Below are 20383 nucleotides of genomic sequence, written 5' to 3'. Positions count from 1 at the left end.
ATTTGGACCCAGTTGCACTAGCTTTATTGTCTCGTTGCTTTCTAAAAGCTTGGAAATTCTATTGGTTTGTTACCTAAATGCACTAGTGTTTCGAAAGAGACTTATGATGATGACCTTTTAGTGATGTGCAGGGTATTGTGGATAGCTCTCAATGCATGTCTCGTCTTCTTCACACACATCATTCTAAATTATATGATCATGTCAAAATGAAAGAGAGGTCATAATTACTAAAACCAACAATATATATATATATATATATATATATATATATATATATATTGTTGATATTATCTAACAATTTAAATTTTGGGGTCAACTGAATATCTAAACATGATATCAAAGCTAATTTTTAAGCATATTACCACCCTTAATTATATAAAATTCTCTAAATATCCCTTCCATTAGTAGTCACTAGTTTTTCTATTAAGGAATATATAAATATGTATGCAGACACACACATATGGAGTTTTCTTTGTAATGTATTTTCTTATAATTTAGGAAATTTTCAAATCACACTCTAAATCTTAATAAGTTGGTAATTAAATATCTTGTCTTTAAGCAATTTGTAATCTGCCCAAAATTTTTGGTTATAAATTTTATATCATACCTTATTGCTACTTTGATATATTTGTGGGGCTCTTTGTAGAAAATAATTTAGATTTTAGTAATAGCAAGAGTGATTTTTAAAATTAAATGTGCTTATTTTTTAATACTGGATGCATATTATATTGTAATAAAATATAGATAATTTATATAAGAGATGCGTACAAAAACTTATTTTTGCCATTTTGAAAACTAAATATATTTTTTTGGTTGCAAATGGCCCTATATATATATATATATATATATATATATATATATATATATATATATATATATACTTGTTTCTAAAAACTTTCTAATGTGTCAATTAAATTATCTGTATCTGGAGAAGGTTTCTCTGAAGCTACTATCAATTGATCAATGTATATACGTTGAAATTGCGAGATGAAAATTATAGGCACAAGGAAAAGGTGGGATGATAAATATCTCAAAAGAGCAGTGTTAAAATAAGCACACTGTATGATGTTGCACCAATGTTACAAAACATCTTACTCTCTTAGGTCTCGTGGTACTTCAAACTTAACTATGTAACCTACTAGAGTCCAAACTAAATTATAATTTAATACAAAATTTTCGTCCAAATCTCACCAATATTTTGTGTCATAAGTAGGTAGGGCTGTCAAAATAAGCTTGAGCCATGCTCGTTAAGGCTAGCTCTATTAAGCTCTATTTATATTTGAGACGAGTCAAGCTTAATCAATTAGATTATGTTCAAAATTAATTCTAAGTCGAGGTTGGATACATGCCAACTCAATTGGGCTTAGCTCGATCAAACTCAATTTATATATATATATAATAAATATCTAACTTGATTATTCGAGTGTAAATTATGCTTGATGTGAAATAGACTTGAATTTAGTTATGAAGTGACTTGATTAGAAATTGGCTCAATCAAGCTTGGTTGGATAGCGACCGGTGGATGCATAACAATGCATAAGTCACGTGTATCTATAGCCTTGATTTGCACTCAAATACAAAAATACTCAAGTTGTTAGATGTGAGCGAGCATTATCGGTGCTATTAGGTGATGCATGCGAGCGATTGATGTAATAGTCAGCCTAGATGAAATCCTAACCAAATTCCATTCTTATTTAATAAGTTACTAGATGATCCAACTAGGAGGCGTAACTGTGCTAAGCCTCTCTAATCAAACTTAAATTGAAAATAATTTCTAGCCTAGAATTGTGACCATTTTAAATTAAAATTATTTTAATTCAAACTAATACCTCAACCCCGAATAATAAGCAATTTTAATCCTTAATCAATGCAAGCCTAATTTCGAGCCTAACCAAATCCTCTTGACATAAGACTTAATTCAACTACAAAAATTATAAAAGGATAAATTAATAAAAAATTTAATATATTTGGAGTAAATATTATAAGATCGGAATTCAGAAACTAAACTCTACGAGATCAAAATATATATTTTTTAAAGTAAATTTTAGAACATATATTGAGCCTTATCGGCTCAGCTCATTTTGGAGCCGAGCTCGAGCCGGCTGACTAAATCAAAGTGCATCTCTGTTGAGAAAATTAAGTCGACAAAGCTCGGTGGGGGGATAAAGCTCTGTGGGGAATAAAGCTCAATCATCAAATTCCACCTGTTTACTTTGCTTAGCCGGCAGGTAATCAGTTATAAATAATTCAAGCGATGATTCGAGTCGTCGCCTGCCTTCTTCCCTTTTCAACTTCTTCTTCTTCTTCTTCTTCTTCTTCTTCTTCTTCTTCTTCTTGCTTTGCTGCTTTTCGTTCTCGTAGGATCGGCCTCGAATAGCTTCTTTGATGGATCCGATGGTGATGATGGAGGCCAACGATTGGAGGTCGTGCCTCATGCCCGCGGCAAGGGAAAGGATCGTCAATAAGATGTGAGCTACTTGCTTCTCTTCGATCCGTTTCTTGTCTAAGCTTTGATGTTTAACGGGTGATTGATAACGTCGGAATTTTTGGAGCTGATTGGATATGATTTTGGAATTAGTTCTTCGAATCTCGTAGAAAGGAGATTAATTTGGTCGACTAAGTTCGTGTACTATATTAAATAGGCCAAAGACGTGATTTTGAGCTAAAGAGTGGAGGCTTTGTATTTTAATTCACAGATATTCCTATTGGGATTCGACTTGGTTAAAAACTTAATCTTTATATGCTAAACATCCTAAGAAATAGAGTCTGAATACACTCTTTAGAACACCCTAAATTATAGTAGATTTATTCTCCCAAAAGGATTCTAGATAAAGATACATTCCTATCTTCATAGAAGGTTTCTCAAACAAATCATAAGTTCTTTGTAGTCAGCACAATTTAGTCCTTTTTGAGATCGTTGATTACTCAGTTTGATAGTCATGTCATATATAGGTGATAGAAAATATTATTTTGTTGAAAAATTGTCGTAAGAGAGTACAACATTTCCATACAATTTCTATCATATACATATTTTAGGACTTCAAATATAAGTTGAGACGCCCATTGAATTTTGTTGCCAGACACGGAAGATGCAAATATGTATAGTCATATAGGTAAACTATGCAACAGTCTGTGCCATTTTGCTATTTTACAATTTTTTGATGTTTGAACATGAAAAGGACCCTATAGTACAACTTTTAAGCAACCATCTTCCAATTTGGTCATATATGCTTCTTCTATCCATTTGGTAATTCGGGAGGAGGTTCCTAAGATCTAGGATGGTTATACCTTGAGGGATTTTGTGTCCTCTTCTCTTGCTTTAGTTATTTTTCCTGCAAGTTTGCACTAATATACAGAATATTGATGTAAGGATGCCAATGGGTTATAACCTATTTGCTCATTCCAGTTACTGTATATTATCAGTGTCCTTTCATGATCTATGACTAACTTGAGTTATTGACAAACTTAATTTTGTATCTTCATTCTAAAGTATTAATGTATCTAATATGCTTATTATGCTTGTTTTGGTGAGTTACTGGTCCTGTAATAAGGTCATAAGCATTTTATTTTAATGTTTACTTATATGCATAGATTGGAGACTCTACAGAAGCACTTCCCGGTCTCTAATGCTGAGGGCTTAAATGAACTTCAAAAAATTGCTACAACATTTGAGGAGAAGACTTTTGCTTTAGCTACCAGCCAGGTAGATTTATTTTTGGTCTTTAAACTTTTCCTGTCATCTGTTCTGTGGACTAGAGCAATTTTTTGTCGAGGCAATTTATAGCAGTAAATGCATGACTACTGCCACAGGTCATTATTTTGATAAACCACATCTAGAGATGGTAATGTTATGCTAGGTTCCCACTTAAAGCATATGCATTGTAGAATAACGATCATTATTTTCCACCTTGTTCATGCAAATCACGGGAACTGTGTGTAAGTGTGTTTATTGGAGGTTGGCTTAGGAGTGACAGACGAAGTAATTTGTGTAATAATGGGGCTATATTTTGTGAAAATTTATAAATGCCCTAGGAAATCGGATGTATCGCATGCCATCAGTAATAAAATGTAAAAAATAAAATGTGAAAAGGCAATCGTAAACACGAAGATCTTTATGTGGAAAGATAATCCAAGAAGTCGGTTGGAAAACAAAGATTAGACTTACTATATAAAGTACTAAAAGCTCTAGATGTGGCTGGAAAATGAAAATCCGTAGGTGGTCTAATCCTTGTTTGGATCATTACATAATTAGTCTTCCAAATAAAGTAATAAAAGCTCTAAAAAATAATCCAAGAAGTCTGGTTGGAAAACGAAAATCCGCAGGTGCGTTGGAACACATGTAGATCCACTCAAACTCTCAAAGGCAAAATCTCCTCAATTTTCATTCCCAGATTGGTTAAAACCAATCATCAAATGCTTTCTATATAGAAAATTCTGACTTTTGTGGTTTTAACCACTTTCAAAGTGGCAACAGCCACTTCCAAAAGATTGTTGTTCCCTTGAAACTCTGCGAAATCCTTTATGAATAATCTAGACACTGTTACGCAGTTAGAATATTTTGAAACATATTGCCAAGTACATTAGAACCTTACATTTTGGATAACTTATTCCTTCCAAATATACATGTCTAAATAAGTATATGTGCATATTCATAGTCACTGAGATGATAGGGTTGTCATAATGTGTAGCAACACTTCATTGAGATCATGCTTATTAGCAGAAACCTCTTGAAATTGTGCTACATGTGCAGTAGTGTCTTTTTTTTTTTTTTTTTCTGTGTGTGTGTGTTTGAAATAACCTTATTTCCCTTGAAGAAGGTGATAGGAACTGTACTTCATCTTCTCCATGCACATTTGAATACGTAATGCAAGAGAAACAAGGCTGAAAGAAGAAGAAAAGTGTAAAACATACAAAATAGGCTTTTTATTTTTCCATTCCCGTACAGTTATTCTCTTTCCCTTCTGGTTCGCTAGGATATCGATCATTCTTCAAAGAATTTTCTAATTTTCTGATATGTCAGTCGGATTATCTGAAGAAAATTTCTCTGAAGATGCTCTCCATGGAATCAAAGGCACAGCATGCTCCTGCAACATCAAACACTACGGCTACGATTGAAGTGGTAATGATTTAAACATACTTACAAATTAGATTAATAATTTATATGGCATTTGTGATTTTATATCTATATCTGATCAAGATAGTAAAATGAAGAATTCCTTTTTCTTTCTTAATGAAATTTCATGATAACATGGAGACACTCCCAAACAACTGCATTATGCCCTCAAATCCTTCTAAAAAAAATTTAGATTTTAGTAATAGCAAGAGTGGTTTTTAAAATTAAATGCACTTATTTTTTTAATACTAGATGTACATTATATTATAATAAAATATATACAATTTATATAAGAGATGTGCACAAGAACATATTTTTGCTATTTTGAAAACTAAAGATTTTTTTTTGGTGCAAATGGCCCTATATATATACCTGTTTCTAAAAACTTTCTAATGTGTCAATTAGATTATCTCTATTTGGAGAAGGTTTCTTTGAAGCTGCTATTAATTGAGCCAAAGTCATAGTCGTGTAGTGTTCTAACCAATGGATAAACGTATATATGTTGATATTGCGATATGAAAATTATAGGCAAAGGGAAAAGGTGGGATGATAAATATCTCAAAAGAGCAGTATTAAAATAAGCACACCGTAGATGTTGCACCAACGTTATAAAACATCTTACTCTCGTTGATCTCTTGGTACCTCAAACTTAACTATGTAACCTACTAGAGTCCAAACTAAATTATAATTTAATAAAAAGATGTCATCCAAATCTCACCAATATTTCGTGCCATAAGTAGGTAAATCTATCAAAATAAGTTTGAGCTATGCTCGTTAAGGCTCGCTCACTTAAGCTATAATCATATTTGAAGTGAGTCAAGCTTAATCAATTATATCATGTTCGAAGTTAATTCTAAGTCGAGGTTGAACACAGGCCAACTCAATCGGGCTTAGCTCGATCAGATTTGGTTATATATTTGATCTGATCTTATAAAATGTAGCGAGCTTGATTCGAGTATAAATTATGCTTGATTTGAAATAGACTTGAATTTAGTTATCAAATGACTTGATTAGAAATTGTCTTGATCAAGCTTGGTTGGATTGCACTTAGCATGGTTTCATCCGAGTCAATTCATACGAATTGATCTAAGCAACCGTTGGATGCATACCATGTATCTAAAGCCCTGATTTGCACTCGAATACAAATACTTGAATTGTCAGATGTGAGCGGGTACTGTTGTTGCTATTAGATGTATGTGAGCGATTGATATGTTAGCTCACATGTAACCCGTACGAGGTTGGCCAAGATGAAATCCTGACCAAATTACATTCCTATAAATAAGTTACTAGATGATCCAACTAGGCGGCGTAATCATACCAAGCTTAACCCAACCTAGTTCTAATCAAGCTTAAATTGAAAATAATATCTAGCCTAGATTTATGACCAATTTTAAATTGAAATCATTTTAATTTGAGCTGATTTCAAGCAAATGCCCAAACGCTAAATAATAAACAATTTTAAGCCTTAATCAATGCATGCCTAATATTATAATATCAGAATTCAAAACTAAACTCTACAAGATCAAAATATATTTATTTAAGTAAATTTTAGAACATATGTTGAACCTTATCAACTCAGCTCATTTTGGAGCCGAGCTCGAGCTGGCTAACTAAATCAAACTGTATCTTTGTCGAGAAAATTAAATCGACAAAGCTCTGTAGGAAATAAAACCCAATCATTAAATTCCACCTGTTTACTTTGCTTAGCGAGCAGGTAATCAATTATAAATAATTCAAGTGATGATTCGAGTCGTCGCCTGCCTTCCTTTTTCAACTTCTTCTTCTTCTTGCTTTGCTACCTTTTGTTCTTGTAGGATCAACCTCGAATAGCTTCTTTGATGGATCTGATGGTGATGATGGAGGCCTACGATTGGAGGGCGAACCTCATGCCCGAGGCAAGGCAAAGGGTCATCAATAAGATGTGAGCTACTCGTTTCTCTTCGATCCGTTTCTTGTCTAAGCTTTGTTGTTTAACGGGCGATTGATAACTTCGGAATTTTTGGAGCTGATCGGATATGATTTTGGAATTAGTTCTTCGAATCTCATAGAAAGGAGATTAATTTGGTCGACTAAGTTTGTGTACTATATTACTAAATAGGCCAAAGACGTGATTTTGAGTTAAAGAGTGGAGGCTTTGTATTTTAATTCACAGATATTCCTATTGGGATTCGACTTGGTTAAAAACTTAATCTTTATCTGCTAAACATCCTAAGAAATAGAGTCTGAATACACTCTTTAGAACACCCTAAATTATAGTAGATTTATTCTCCCAAAAGGATTCTAGATAAAGATACATTCCTATCTTCATAGAAGGTTTCTCAAACAAATCATAAGTTCTTTGTAGTCAGCACAATTTAGTCCTTTTTGAGATCGTTGATTACTCAGTTTGATAGTCATGTCATATATAGGTGATAGAAAATATTTTTTTGTTGAAAAATTGTCGTAAGAGAGTATAAAATTTCCATACAATTTCTATCATATACATATTTTAGGACTTCAAATATAAGTTGAGGCAAACTGTTGCATAGTTTACCTATATGACTATACATAGACACCCATTGAATTTTGTTGCCAGACACAGAAGATGCAAATATGTATAGTCATATAGGTAAACTATGCAACAGTCTGTGCCATTTTGCTATTTTACAATTTTTTGATGTTTGAACATGAAAAGGACCCTATATTTTAACTTTTAAGCAACCATCTTCCAATTTGGTCATATATGCTTCTTCTATCCATTTGGTAATTCGGGAGGAGGTTCCTAAGATCTAGGATGGTTATACCTTGAGGGATTTTGTGTCCTCTTCGCTTGCTTTAGTTATTTTTCCTGCAAGTTTGCACTAATATACAGAATATTGATGTAAGGATGCCAATGGGTTATAACCTATTTGCTCATTCCAGTTACTGTATATTATCAGTGTCCTTTCATGATCTATGACTAACTTGAGTTATTGACAAACTTAATTTTGTATCTTCATTCTAAAGTATTAATGTATCTAGTATGCTTAATATGCTTGTTTTGGTGAGTTACTGGTTGTAATAAGGTCCTAAGCATTTTATTTTAATGTTTACTTATATGCATAGATTGGAGACTCTACAGAAGCACTTCCCGGTCTCTAATGCTGAGGGCTTAAATGAACTTCAAAAAATTGCTACAACATTTGAGGAGAGGACTTTTGCTTTAGCTACCAGCCAGGTAGATTTATTTTTGGTCTTTAAACTTTTCCTGTCATCTGTTCTGTGGACTTCAGCAATTTTTTGTCGAGGCAATTTATAGCAGTAAATGCATGACTACTGCCACAGGTCATTATTTTGATAAACCACATCTAGAGATGGTAATGTTATGCTAGGTTCCCACTTAAAGCATATGCATTGTAGAATAACGATCATTATTTTCCACCTTGTTCATGCAAATCACGGGAACTGTGTGTAAGTGTGTTTATTGGAGGTTGGCTTAGGAGTGAAAGAAGTAAACTGTGTGATAATGGGGCTATATTTTGTGAAAATTTATAAATGCCCTAGGAAATCGGATATGTCACATGCCATCAGTAATAAAATGTAAAAAATAAAATGTGAAAAGGCAATTGTAAACACGAACATCTTTACGTGAAAATTCCAGACCTGGATAAAAGACCACAGATCCAAACAAGGATTAGACTAATTACTAGATAACAGTAGCAGTAATAAGATGGACTTATAGATCGTCCGTCAATCTCTAAGACAATATCTGTAAAGTCTTTCTCGTTCAAATTCACGATGCATTGCTCCCCGTAATTGATTTTCAATTTTAGTGACTGTTGAGGTTGATTATTCCGTACAGTGATTCTCGAGACATAGTTCATCCTATATATACGATGAGAAGAAAATAGATTCAGCACATTTTGTCTAAAACTATTGGTTGTTCTCTAAATTTCTTTCCAAGGATAATAAAAGTGGCTGCTTAGGGTTAGGTTAAAATCTTCTTAAATAGCTCTTCCAAGTAAAGTACTAAAAGCTCTAAAAAATAATCCAAGAAGTTGGTTGGAAAACGATAACTTGCAGGTGCATTCGAACACACGATGATGCACTCAAACTCTCGAAGGCAAAATCTCCTCAATTTTTATTCCCAGATTGGTTAAAACCAATCATCAAGTGCTTGTATATAAAAAAATTCTCTGACTTTTGTGGTTTTAACCACTTTCAAAGTGGCAACAACCACTTCCAGAAGATTTATTGTTCCCTTGAAACTCTGCAAAATCATTTATACAATTTGTCCATATGCTCATATAAATAATCTAGACATTGTTACGCAATTAGAATATTTTGAAACATATTGCCAAGTACATTAGAACCTTACATTTTGGATTACTTATTTCTTCTAAATATACATGTCTAAATAAGTAGATGTGCATATTCATAGTCACTGAGATGATAGGGTTGTCATAATGTGTAGCAACACTTCATTGAGATCATGCTTATTAGCAGAAACCTCTTGAAATTGTGCTAAATGTGCAGTAGTGTCTTTTTTTTTTCTGTGTGTGTGTGTTTGAAATAACCTTATTTCCCTTGAAGAAGGTGATAGGAACTGTACTTCATCTTCTCCATGCACATTTGAATACGTAATGCAAGAGAAACAAGGCTGAAAGAAGAAGAAAAGTGTAAAACATACAAAATAGGCTTTTTATTTTTCCATTCCCGTACAGTTATTCTCTTTCCCTTCTGGTTCGCTAGGATATCGATCATTCTTCAAAGAATTTTCTAATTTTCTGATATGTCAGTCGGATTATCTGAAGAAAATTTCTCTGAAGATGCTCTCCATGGAATCAAAGGCACAGCATGCTCCTGCAACATCAAACACTACGGCTACGATTGAAGTGGTAATGATTTAAACATACTTACAAATTAGATTAATAATTTATATGGCATTTGTGATTTTATATCTATATCTGATCAAGATAGTAAAATGAAGAATTCTTTTTTCTTTCTTAATGAAATTTCATGATAACATGGAGACACTTCCAAACAACTGCATTATGCCCTCAAATCCTTCTACAATTTCTCTGTCAACGTCCTGATTCCGGTTATTTCAATAGGAGAATTTGCTGGATGAATTGGTGATCGATGATGGTGGTACATTGCCACAAGGAAATTAGCTGCAGTTGAAGACTTAGAACACTGTGTATGCATAATTTATGCAACACTATTCAAATTTCCTTCATGTCCTTGCCTAACCTTGGTATTGACCATTCTATTGCAGGTTGGTTTGAAGGAGCCGTAGTGGTGGCTTGCAGAGACTAAGGTAGCTGATAGCATGATCACAGAAGTAAATGCTAATGTTATGGGATTCAATGACCCAGGACATAATTTTTCATACTGTCTCGTTACAGTTTCATACTATCTCATTACAGTTTTTCTTTTTGTTTTGCACACTTCTAGTTTGTGCTGAAGTTCTATATTCAACTAATGTAATCTATGTTTCTTGCTCTTTATATATTTGATCGCCTTGCTGATGGTAAGTAGGCTTCCCCTAAGCTGCCAAAAATTCAATTTATCGTTATTGGATGTTATGATGGAGTTTTATGAGAAACATATGCGATGGTGCATACTTGAGTTGCAGATTGTGCTGGCTGTTGTCTTCTCCAGGGCTCCTATTTGATGCTAAGTATAACTCTGCTCAACTTGGAAAATGCAAAAAATCTACGTATTAGCTGCAGGATTATGTTCCCTAATATTAATCTTCATATAGGAATCTGTGTCAGTTCATGAGTTTACTGCTTCTTAGTTTTATCTCTTGAGCACAAGAGATAAAACTATATATACTACTAATAGGGATCAGTAATATGGACCAAACTCACATTACTTGTAGATAAGATCTACTTTACAATCACATTATTCTTAATGAGTACAGATTTCACATGAAATGAGCCCACTACAAAAGCCAGGGATTTTGCAACCTAATTATATTTTACCATAAAAAAAAAATACGCTCAGTTTTATATGCTAAATAACAAGTTTAAATGTAATTAAATTACAAAAAGTCACTACAAAAGCCTTATCCTGCAAATTGTAAGCTGTTCTGTCTGCAGCTTTTCATGCATCAACAGCTCCATAGAATTCTACAATCTAAGTTCTTGGGATGCCTGCGGCCACTAGTCAACAGCAAGGTGTGGTTTCTTGATTGAACTAGGTCATAAATTTACTACAATATTACAGTGAAAGATGTGTTACAAAATTTATCTGTTCGCAAGAAATGAGTATAGATTGCAAAACCAATAAAACAATCCTTCACCATACAAAAAGAGTGATAGTACAACCTCTAATATGAAGTGCCAAACAAGCACTCTTTAAAACATTAGTGGCACTAGTCCTCTCAGTGACTTGTTCATATGTTGAATTCTTGGAGCAGAAATAGGAACTGTTCTGCATGGAATTGCCAATAAGCTCTTTACGATCACATCAAGCCCAAGCAGAGAAGAGCTAACAAGTTCAGAGCTACCATTTGCAGCATATAATGAAGAACTGACATGACATTGAGGCATGCTCTGCAAAAACCAAATTAAAGTCCTTTAGTTTATATACCTAGTTTGACATAGACTAGTAGCAGCAAAGAAATCGAAATAAAACGATGAGAAGATAGTACCTGGATCCAAAATTTCAATTGGAGTTCAATTGCAGTGAAGTTCAGTTAAACAATAATTAGGAAAAGAAAATGAGAGCTGGAAGAACCAGTAAGAACTTTCTGAAACTAAATGGATGGGAATACAAACTTTTTAACCAATGTTCCAACTTTTGGGAAGTAATATAAAGCACAAACCTATAAGGAGTGGCGACCCTCTATGAAACTGTATCGGAAATCAACGACTAATGCTTACATGCTCTGCACAGCATTCCCTCTTCATGGTTAAGGAAGAGAACCAAACTATCATGTCGAGAGGGAAATTTTAAGTGGGGGACTTATATGCACTAAAAGAGTTACTCTAAATGGGATTCTTCCACAATAATATTGCTTTAGTTTCTCATACTGTCATTTAAGTCCACACAGTATAGAAATGAAAACAACGATCCAGCGCTGCACAAGCTTACCAGCTAATTCGACCAGATCCGCCACAAATACTACAAGACCGAGCCGAAGAGCATTTGGAGCAATAACTCCATTTCTTTGGAAGCCTGAAGAATAAACTGTTAGGATAAGTTATATCAGCATATAAGATTGGGAAATATGTCAGGCATACCCAGCTGTGAAACGAGTGGCCATATTCTTTGCAGCCAATCTGGCTTTCTCAGCATTTTCCTCTGACATTTTCTTAGGTATGAATCCCTCTCCATTACATTCAGCGCAGATACCAGAACCACCACAATCTTCACAAACTTTCAAGGAGCTCTGTCTACTTCAAGAGCATAGTTAGGCAAACAAAATAGACTGATAAAATCAACATGTTTCCCCGATATATACACAGTGACAAGAGAACATACATGTCCTTTTGAGAAGCTTCTGTTTTCCGTGCAAGAACGGTTACTGCAGCACCAACAGCAATTGAAGCAACCAGCACTGATGCAGCAGTTTCAGGTAAAGCAGATGATACAAGGCACTTCTTTTGCGCTCTTGAATGAGAATTGAAATGGAATGCAGACCTAAAGGATAGGCCATTTGCACTTTGGACCTTCAAATTTGAAACTATAATGGCTCTGAGAAATCAGTACCAATACGAGGAACGCTACACATTGCAACTAAAAAAGAAAAACAATAAATAAATAAAAAGAGGACATTCAAAATATTCCCAGTGAACCAGAAACATAATAACCGATCAAAGGAGAACAAAAGAATGGACACTAACGGCGCCATCAGTTGTGAATCAGCTCTATGAATCATTACCGCTGGTTTTAGAGATAATATCTAATCAAAAACACTACATCAGAAGTAGGTTTCTACTGTCTACATCTTCCTATATAATTGACGCCAACTAAATGAATCCTTATCTGATCAGCTATTCAAGTCTAGTTTCTAGTCTTTCTACAATATCTTTTGCCAATTTAAGGGCCATCACAACTTCTCTATTGCTTCTATCCAAGTTCTCCTTTTCATTTCCTTCTTTTATAAACCCCCACTTCTTGATTAAGTGACTTGTCAAAGTTCACTTTATTTCTTTCTAGGACATGGGCATCTGCCAAATTAGCTCAAATATAACAAAATCCAATTAACCTTCTGATTTCGACTACAATCATTGCCTAATTATATCATTCCTCAGTTGCACATGAGCAGGCTAAATAGATTCCTACAGAAGCAATAATCCATTTAGTGCAACAGGGCAGTGCAATTCAAAAGAACTATATCTCCTTTAGTATAGATAAGACATAAATACTTTTAATGTCTTAACACTTCTATAGATCTTTCAGTCCAAAATCTCTCTGGAAGACAATTCCTCAAACTCCTCATGCCAACCAACAACAAATTCTTTGTTGGTTTTTTAGTTAGCCGAGGTAAGATTCTCCCACGAACGCAGGAGCACTGAAGAAATTTAAAAGAGCAAGAGAAGAAGAATGACTCAAATCTAGAGAGAAAACAAAAAAAAATTGCAGATAAATCTCAAAAAAGAAAAGAAAAGGAAACATATATCGACGGGTAGTAGGAGTGATGAGTTTGGGTTTCGTTACCCTCTCTCCGGAAGCAGGGAGCGGCTTGGGAGGTTAATGGAATGATCTCCATCTCCAAAAAAGAGGACTTTTTTTTCTTTTGGTTTAATCCTCTCTTATCTTCGCGGAAACGAAGCCCTCACGAACTGGTAACCGATAAGGAGGGAGATCGACGATGCCCCTGGACCCCACAATCCACGTAGGTATATATATATATATATATATATATATATATTTAAAATATCAGAATTGGTAGTTAATTTTTAACGAAATATTCTTAATAAATTATTATTAAATTTAATAAATGTATTTAAATGATCAAAATATCCTTGTTTTTATGTTTTAACCATTTTTGTCTCACAGAAAATAAGATATATTTTGATGTAGTATGATATTGGATATACTTTAAACTATTTTAAATAATTTATATTTAAGAGCTAAATAGTCTTTTTAGATCTAAATTATATTTTAATCGTGATGAGTTAGACTTAACTAACCGAATGATATTTTTGAAAGACCACTGTGATTTTGGTAGCAATTATGAATTTTAAATAATGTAATGGTAATTATAATATTTGAATGTTTTCTTTAGTAATTATGTGAAAATCCATAGTATATTTATATATTTACTCTTTGGAAAATGAAGACTATATTATAAAAAAAAATTACAAATTACCTCATTAAAATCAAACTATGACGCCATTAAATTACTATAATAGTCCAGTGATGTTAATAATCTTATGAATTTGAAATGATTAAAAATTAATTTTCTTCTATGATTATGTATTTGAATGGATGTATATGGTGATAAATAAATGATAACCAAGATTTAATGCTTGTAATCTTAGTTAAAAGAGAATAGAAGAGGGAGAAAATATAGGATGAAATATGAGGAGCATATCTAATGAAATGACCAACAATTCCATAATTTGTTATGTCCATTATAGTAGAAAAGTTGCTCCAAGATTCTTTTATATATATATATATATATATTAAATTTGGATGAAATAGTTTCATATTAGTCTAAATTATATAAATAAAGTGATACAAATAAAAATTTAGAACAGTTAATTAGTAGTTTATAATTTACCCTATTATAAATCACCAAAGGCTTTGAATATGGTCCAGTTTAATTAAGATACGATTCCTAACCTCAAACACTCAAAATTTTATTTTACTCTTCTAAATTGAGAAAGGATGCTTCCAGTTCTTTATAATACGGTTAATAGTCAAATATTTAACTCACAATCATTCTCTTCCCACATATTGTATCTTAATTCCCATAGACTCTTGACAAAAGTAGAGACTCAGTAAAATACCTCTACATGTGAGAATCTAATTATATAAAAAGGTTAGTCTTTCTCAATATAAGTTAGACAGTCGAGTTAATCCCTCGTAAAAGAAAGCACGAACATCACCGTGTTTTAAGTAGTTCAAAAAATTCAACATGTATGTATATCCATCAAAAATCCAGATTTTGAGAAGTAAATGTGCAAATATCACAATTCACACGAAGTGCTTGAAGTATTTGCTGTAGTGGTTTCCTATTCCATCATCAGATTCAATTATAGCCTGTATGACCTTCCATCAAACTGGCAAGACACAGGTGTGGCGGAAGCAAACAAGAATGAATCCAGAATTAGATATATAATCTTTCACATAGAACCATAGTCTCTTTCTGAGGAAAGAAAGCATATAAGACATAACAAGGAGACGTCAAATTCTGTTTCAAATTCTGTTTTCTATTCTATAAATAAGGTAAAGAAGAGCAATTTGATAATGTATCTTGCGTGGCAGAATTATCTGTCTTAAGGACCATCCTTAGACTGACAAAATAATTTAATCAGCCTTCGCACTAGTAGCTGGCAAAAGAAAGATAAGATTATTATAGTTTAACTGTATAGATCGTCATCGTCAGCTGCGGCGCCAGATGCAGCAAAAGGATCTGCCCCAGTAGTCCCAGCATCTGGCTCTGACCGTTCCGAGAAACGGAACTCACTTCCGAATCCCCTGGACTGCTGCAAAGTCTGTGCAAATGCCTGATATTTTCGGATGTCTGCATCGCTGACACTCCTACGGGCAAACTTCATCGATTCTTCAAAATGGACAGCTTTGATTTCCGCAACTTCATCAGTATCATCTTCTTCCATTGCTTCTGGGTTATCGCTCCGCCTCCTCTCCTTCTCTATATCCTGTTGCATATTTAACGCAACATTAGTTATCCCACTATTCGATATAAATAGCACAACTTCTTATAATGAGAATCAGGTATCAATAAAGTGAATTAAAGTCCATTAAGAGACAAGGCTGTAGTAGAGCTCACAATTAAAGGTTTGGACAGGATTAAAAATTTAGAGCCTGATAGGTTTAAGTAGCCAAGTAGGGGGGAGTTATATCGTGTATAGGGTTTTGAAAGAAAACTTGGTATTGTACAGAAACTCACGGGAATTTACCATCAATAATAAAATGAACTAAAAGCATGTTAGCAATTGAAGAGAATGCTTTTGAATGCAACCACTAAAACCAGAATAAGGTGGCATGCACAATCCTAGGAGAGAAGCAGGAAATGGAAGACCAGAAAGAACCAAGGAAGAAGCTTACCTTTTCAATATTCTCTCTGATAGCATACTTGCAAGCCCGTTGGCATATTTCTGTAATATCTGCACCACTGAAACCTTGTGTGTACTTAGCAAGAGCTTTCAGATCCACATCTTTAGCGACAGGAGACTTCCTCAGGCAAGATTTAAATATCTGAAATCGAGAAACCTCATCTGGTAAAGGAATATAAATTAACTGATCAAGACGACCAGGCCTGAGCAGCGCTGGATCAATAATGTCAGGTCTATTGGTAGCTCCAATAATGAAGACAGTCTTTTTAGCAGACATGCCATCCATCTCTGTCAAGAGCTGATTGAGAACCCTATCAGCAGCACCACCCGCATCTCCTACACTGCTACCTCTCTGCATTAACAAGCACATAATTATAAAACCAAAAGAGCAAAAAGATAAATAACATTGCACAAGTGAACATGAAACTTATTAAGTGTGTCTGTGCTTGTCTACTTGTATGTATGTTATATCTCTTTCAATCAAAACAAACCTGGGTTGCAATGGAATCAAGCTCATCGAAGAAGAGGACACAAGGTGCAGATTGGCGAGCCTTGTCAAAAATTTCTCGAACATTTGCTTCACTCTCACCAAACCACATGGTAAGCAATTCAGGACCCTTCACACTGATGAAGTTCGCTTGACATTCATTCGCAATAGCCTTGGCCAATAAAGTTTTTCCACAACCAGGTGGTCCATAGAACAGGACGCCCTTAGAAGGTGACATACCAAACTTCTCAAACTTCTCGGGATGCTCAACTGGATATTGGACAGTCTGCGAGTGAAACACCATACAAAGTTAAGTTGATAGTTGACATCATCAATGCAAGAAACTAAGACCACGTAAGCAACTAAGGATGACTGATATACCTCTTGCAGTTCCCTCTTAACATTCTCAAGACCACCAACATCATCCCAACTGACATTGGGCACTTCAACAACCTGCAGATTAAAGTCAAAGAGTTAAATTAAAAATTTAAAAACAATCTCAACCAAATCTAAGATGCCGTCGTGTTTTTTCTCATGCATTTGTATGCGCACACACGTTAAGTGAAAGAGTGTTGAGAGAGTGCATGATACTTACAGTTTCACGGAGCGCTGACGGGTTACTGGTTCCAAGAGCTGTTTTGAAATGTTCATTAGTAACAGCCATGGAGTTCAGAATCTCAGCATCAATAGATTCATCTTCCAAGTCGATTATGTCCATTTTTTCCCGTATGCACTGAAGAGCAGCTTCAGTGCATAGCGCAGCCAAATCAGCACCAACGTACCCATGAGTGTTTTTAGCTATAATTTCCAAATCAACCTGCATCCACAGAAGAAGATTAGCCACTCTAACATACCACATAATTCAAAATCAACTGAATCTATATAAAAGAAGTGGTCCAGGTATGCCGTATTACATCTTCAGCAAGCTTCATGTTCTTTGTATGGATGCGTAGAACTTCAAGACGTCCGACTTCATCGGGGACCCCGATATCAATTTCCCTATCAAACCTTCCAAATCTTCTAAGAGCAGGGTCAATACTATTGGGTCGATTTGTAGCCCCAATGACGATAACATGTGCCCGAGATTTCAGTCCATCCATCAGGGTCAAGAGTTGTGAAACAATACGCCTCTCAACTTCCCCATGAGTTTTCTCTCGCTTAGGAGCAATTGAGTCGATCTCATCTATAAAAATAATCGATGGAGCATTCTTTTCTGCTTCTTCAAAAGCTTTTCTAAGATTACTTTCACTCTCTCCAGCTAGTTTTGACATGATTTCTGGACCATTTATGCAGAAGAAGAATGCACCAGTTTCATTGGCTACAGCTCTAGCAATCAGTGTCTTCCCAGAACCAGGAGGACCGAATAGCAAAATTCCCTTAGGTGGTTTTACACCAATAGATTTGAACAGTTGAGGGTGCCTAAGTGGAAGCTCAACTAATTCTCGAATCTGAGCCATTTGCTTGCGCACGCCTCCAACATCATCATACCCCACCTCGTCAAGTCTATCCTCATCCTCTCTTTTGACAGGCTCACCCTCACAAAAGATTTCAGTGTCTGGAGCCACAACACAATACTCTGCAGGATCTGTCTCTATCACCTTGAATTCAACGCTGCGCATCCCACCTCTAACGAGGAACAGATCACCTTTCCTTACAGGCCGATATGACTCAAGGAAATATGCTGCAAAACATACAGGAAACAGAGCTCAATATCAAATGTGTAAATAAGAAAACTCTTTAATCTTATCAGGCTCAGATACGAGAACCAGATGGAATAGTAGCTAATTAGGAAAATACCAATTGTTTCCAAGTCAGTCCAAGCAAAATATTTGCAAAATAATTGTGAAGTAATAGAACAATTTATAATCACCATCGCAAATTGGACCATGAGTATCCAAGCTCACTCTCATAGTCTTGCATAATGAAAAATTATTGACTAAATAATGTCTCTAAAGACTATATCAAACTATATGACTTGTACTGGACTACCAGTAGGTGAAACTCTAAAGAATAGTCTTCCAGCTTTCAACAGTTAATAAGGCCTTGCTTGGTTTGAGACTAAGCCCCGAACTTGATTAGTTAATCTCATTTCTTAGTCTCAAATATTTTAAAAATAAATTTGATTAAATATAAAAAAAATAAAAAGATGTTTATTTACTGAACTAGTTTAAGACTCTCTAATCGAGTTTAGGGGTTTCCCTAAACTCAAAGCAAACATGGCCTAAAAAACTAAGAAGCTTCCCACTGTGAAAAATGGTTGTGGCACTTACAACATGGCAATAGGCCTTCTACTTTGAGTATTATAATTTTGCAGGATTATCGCAATTTAGAAATCAAAGCTTTAAATCGATAAGTTAGTTAGGAAATTTTAAATAAAATATCTGATGAAATTGTACTCCAGGACAAACAGCTACATATTAAGTATAATTATATTAAACATATACACATTAGCCAAGCATTAATCTACACGAGGGAAAAAAACAAACTTACGCTTCAAATATGCATCAAATAAATTCCCCGTGACGCCTTCAATGGTGTCATCAACAGGTAGAATATGAACTCGCTTTCCATACTTCACATCCTGGCATTGGTGGACAGACACCACATCCCCGAGCCTGACCCTAAGATTCGACCTGACGACCTTGTTCATCCTTATCTTAGGCTCGTCACATGTGTCATCAGCGAGTGCAATGCAGATAGTATCTCTTCTTTTCTTGCCCTAAATTTAAGACGACTAAAAGTAAGAATTTAACCAGATTAACGAGCAAGAAACCAGCTACAATGTAAAATTCACACATAATTATATGATTCATCTTAATCAAGATATAAAACACTCATATTTTCAGCTACTAACGACCTCAGAACCCCCCAAATTTTTTTTTAACTAGAAAAACAGCATCTAGAATTCTCCAAATCAAAACATACAAGAAGAAGAGCAAGAGTACCTTAATGAGAATCGTATCACCGCGGAAAAGCTGCAGCTTTTCCATTGTCTCCGGATGCAACGACACCACGGAGTTGTCATCGTTCGTCGCCTCATCAACTACCAATCGATTGGGCGCCTTCTTCCTCTCCAAGATCGCGGTGCTAAAATCCCTCTTAGTCCCCTTACTGCGAAATTATGCGATTCAAAAGAGATCAGAATAAGAACCCTACCCCCCGCTAAATCCAAGCCCAAAGAACACAGAATCAAGAAATTAGAAGCCTTACGGATCAGAAGAGGAGGACGCTTCCCCTTGATTCGCCATTTGGATCGCGAAATAGAAGCCGAATTATACCAAGTAGGATCGAAGAGGAAGCAGAAGAGAGTAGATGGATTTGGGTATGGGTGGGGGGAATATTTATATGGTTCACATTACTTCCTCTGTTGGTTTAGAACAAGTATTCTTCTTCCCAAAGAAAGGTTTCGGAGAATCCCAGCCGTTTAAGCGGATCTACGTGGCGTGATATCTCCCTCGCCTACTTTGTTCTTTTAACATTTCTTTTTTTTTAATAAATTAAAATCTATAATAATTTCAAATTACTGCTGAAATTATGCCTAAAATTCGAATTTTAACCCCACTT

At 34.8% G+C, this 20383-nt stretch overlaps 3 protein-coding genes across 6 annotated transcripts; 1 reads left to right on the top strand and 2 right to left on the bottom strand.

Annotated features, from left to right (window-relative positions):
- The first annotated feature begins 2127 nt into the window (after nt 1-2127).
- LOC140770185 (uncharacterized) lies at nt 2128-10581 on the top strand. Of its 2 annotated transcripts, XM_073111238.1 has the most exons (9): nt 2128-2228; nt 2362-2468; nt 3592-3703; nt 5021-5119; nt 6928-7034; nt 8198-8309; nt 9871-9969; nt 10186-10271; nt 10350-10581. In XM_073111238.1, the coding sequence occupies exons 2-8, from the start codon at nt 2386-2388 to the stop codon at nt 10243-10245; spliced, it is 672 nt and encodes a 223-aa protein (XP_072967339.1). In that variant the 5' UTR covers nt 2128-2228; nt 2362-2385; the 3' UTR covers nt 10246-10271; nt 10350-10581. The 2 variants fall into 2 exon arrangements, with proteins under 2 accessions (XP_072967339.1, XP_072967338.1); XM_073111237.1 differs by lacking the exon at nt 2128-2228 and having other exon boundaries at nt 2236-2468.
- Nucleotides 10582-11324: 743 nt separating this feature from the next.
- Nucleotides 11325-13892, bottom strand: LOC140771418 (uncharacterized). 3 transcript variants are annotated; one of them, XM_073112960.1, is made up of 5 exons: nt 13745-13892; nt 12566-12767; nt 12325-12480; nt 12176-12259; nt 11325-11634 (listed from the first exon to the last, which is right to left on the bottom strand). In XM_073112960.1, coding segments are annotated over exons 1-5 (495 nt in total). In that variant the 5' UTR covers nt 13797-13892; the 3' UTR covers nt 11325-11633. The 3 variants fall into 3 exon arrangements, with proteins under 3 accessions (XP_072969061.1, XP_072969059.1, XP_072969060.1); XM_073112958.1 differs by having other exon boundaries at nt 11325-12259; XM_073112959.1 differs by having other exon boundaries at nt 11325-12259; nt 12325-12477.
- Nucleotides 13893-15444: 1552 nt separating this feature from the next.
- Nucleotides 15445-20189, bottom strand: LOC140770193 (cell division cycle protein 48 homolog). Its single transcript, XM_073111248.1, has 9 exons — nt 20030-20189; nt 19765-19930; nt 19310-19538; nt 17734-18500; nt 17415-17636; nt 17201-17272; nt 16824-17105; nt 16325-16684; nt 15445-15915 (listed from the first exon to the last, which is right to left on the bottom strand). Exons 1-9 carry the CDS (start codon nt 20065-20067, stop codon nt 15616-15618), a joined length of 2436 nt encoding a protein of 811 aa, XP_072967349.1. The 5' UTR covers nt 20068-20189; the 3' UTR covers nt 15445-15615.
- Nucleotides 20190-20383: the final 194 nt, after the last annotated feature.

Source organism: Typha angustifolia, chromosome 11 (genome assembly GCF_048772165.1).
Source record: "Typha angustifolia cultivar Huaian chromosome 11, ASM4877216v1, whole genome shotgun sequence".
NCBI classification, from domain to species: domain Eukaryota; kingdom Viridiplantae; phylum Streptophyta; class Magnoliopsida; order Poales; family Typhaceae; genus Typha; species Typha angustifolia.
This window is presented reverse-complemented; position numbering and strand designations above follow the sequence as displayed.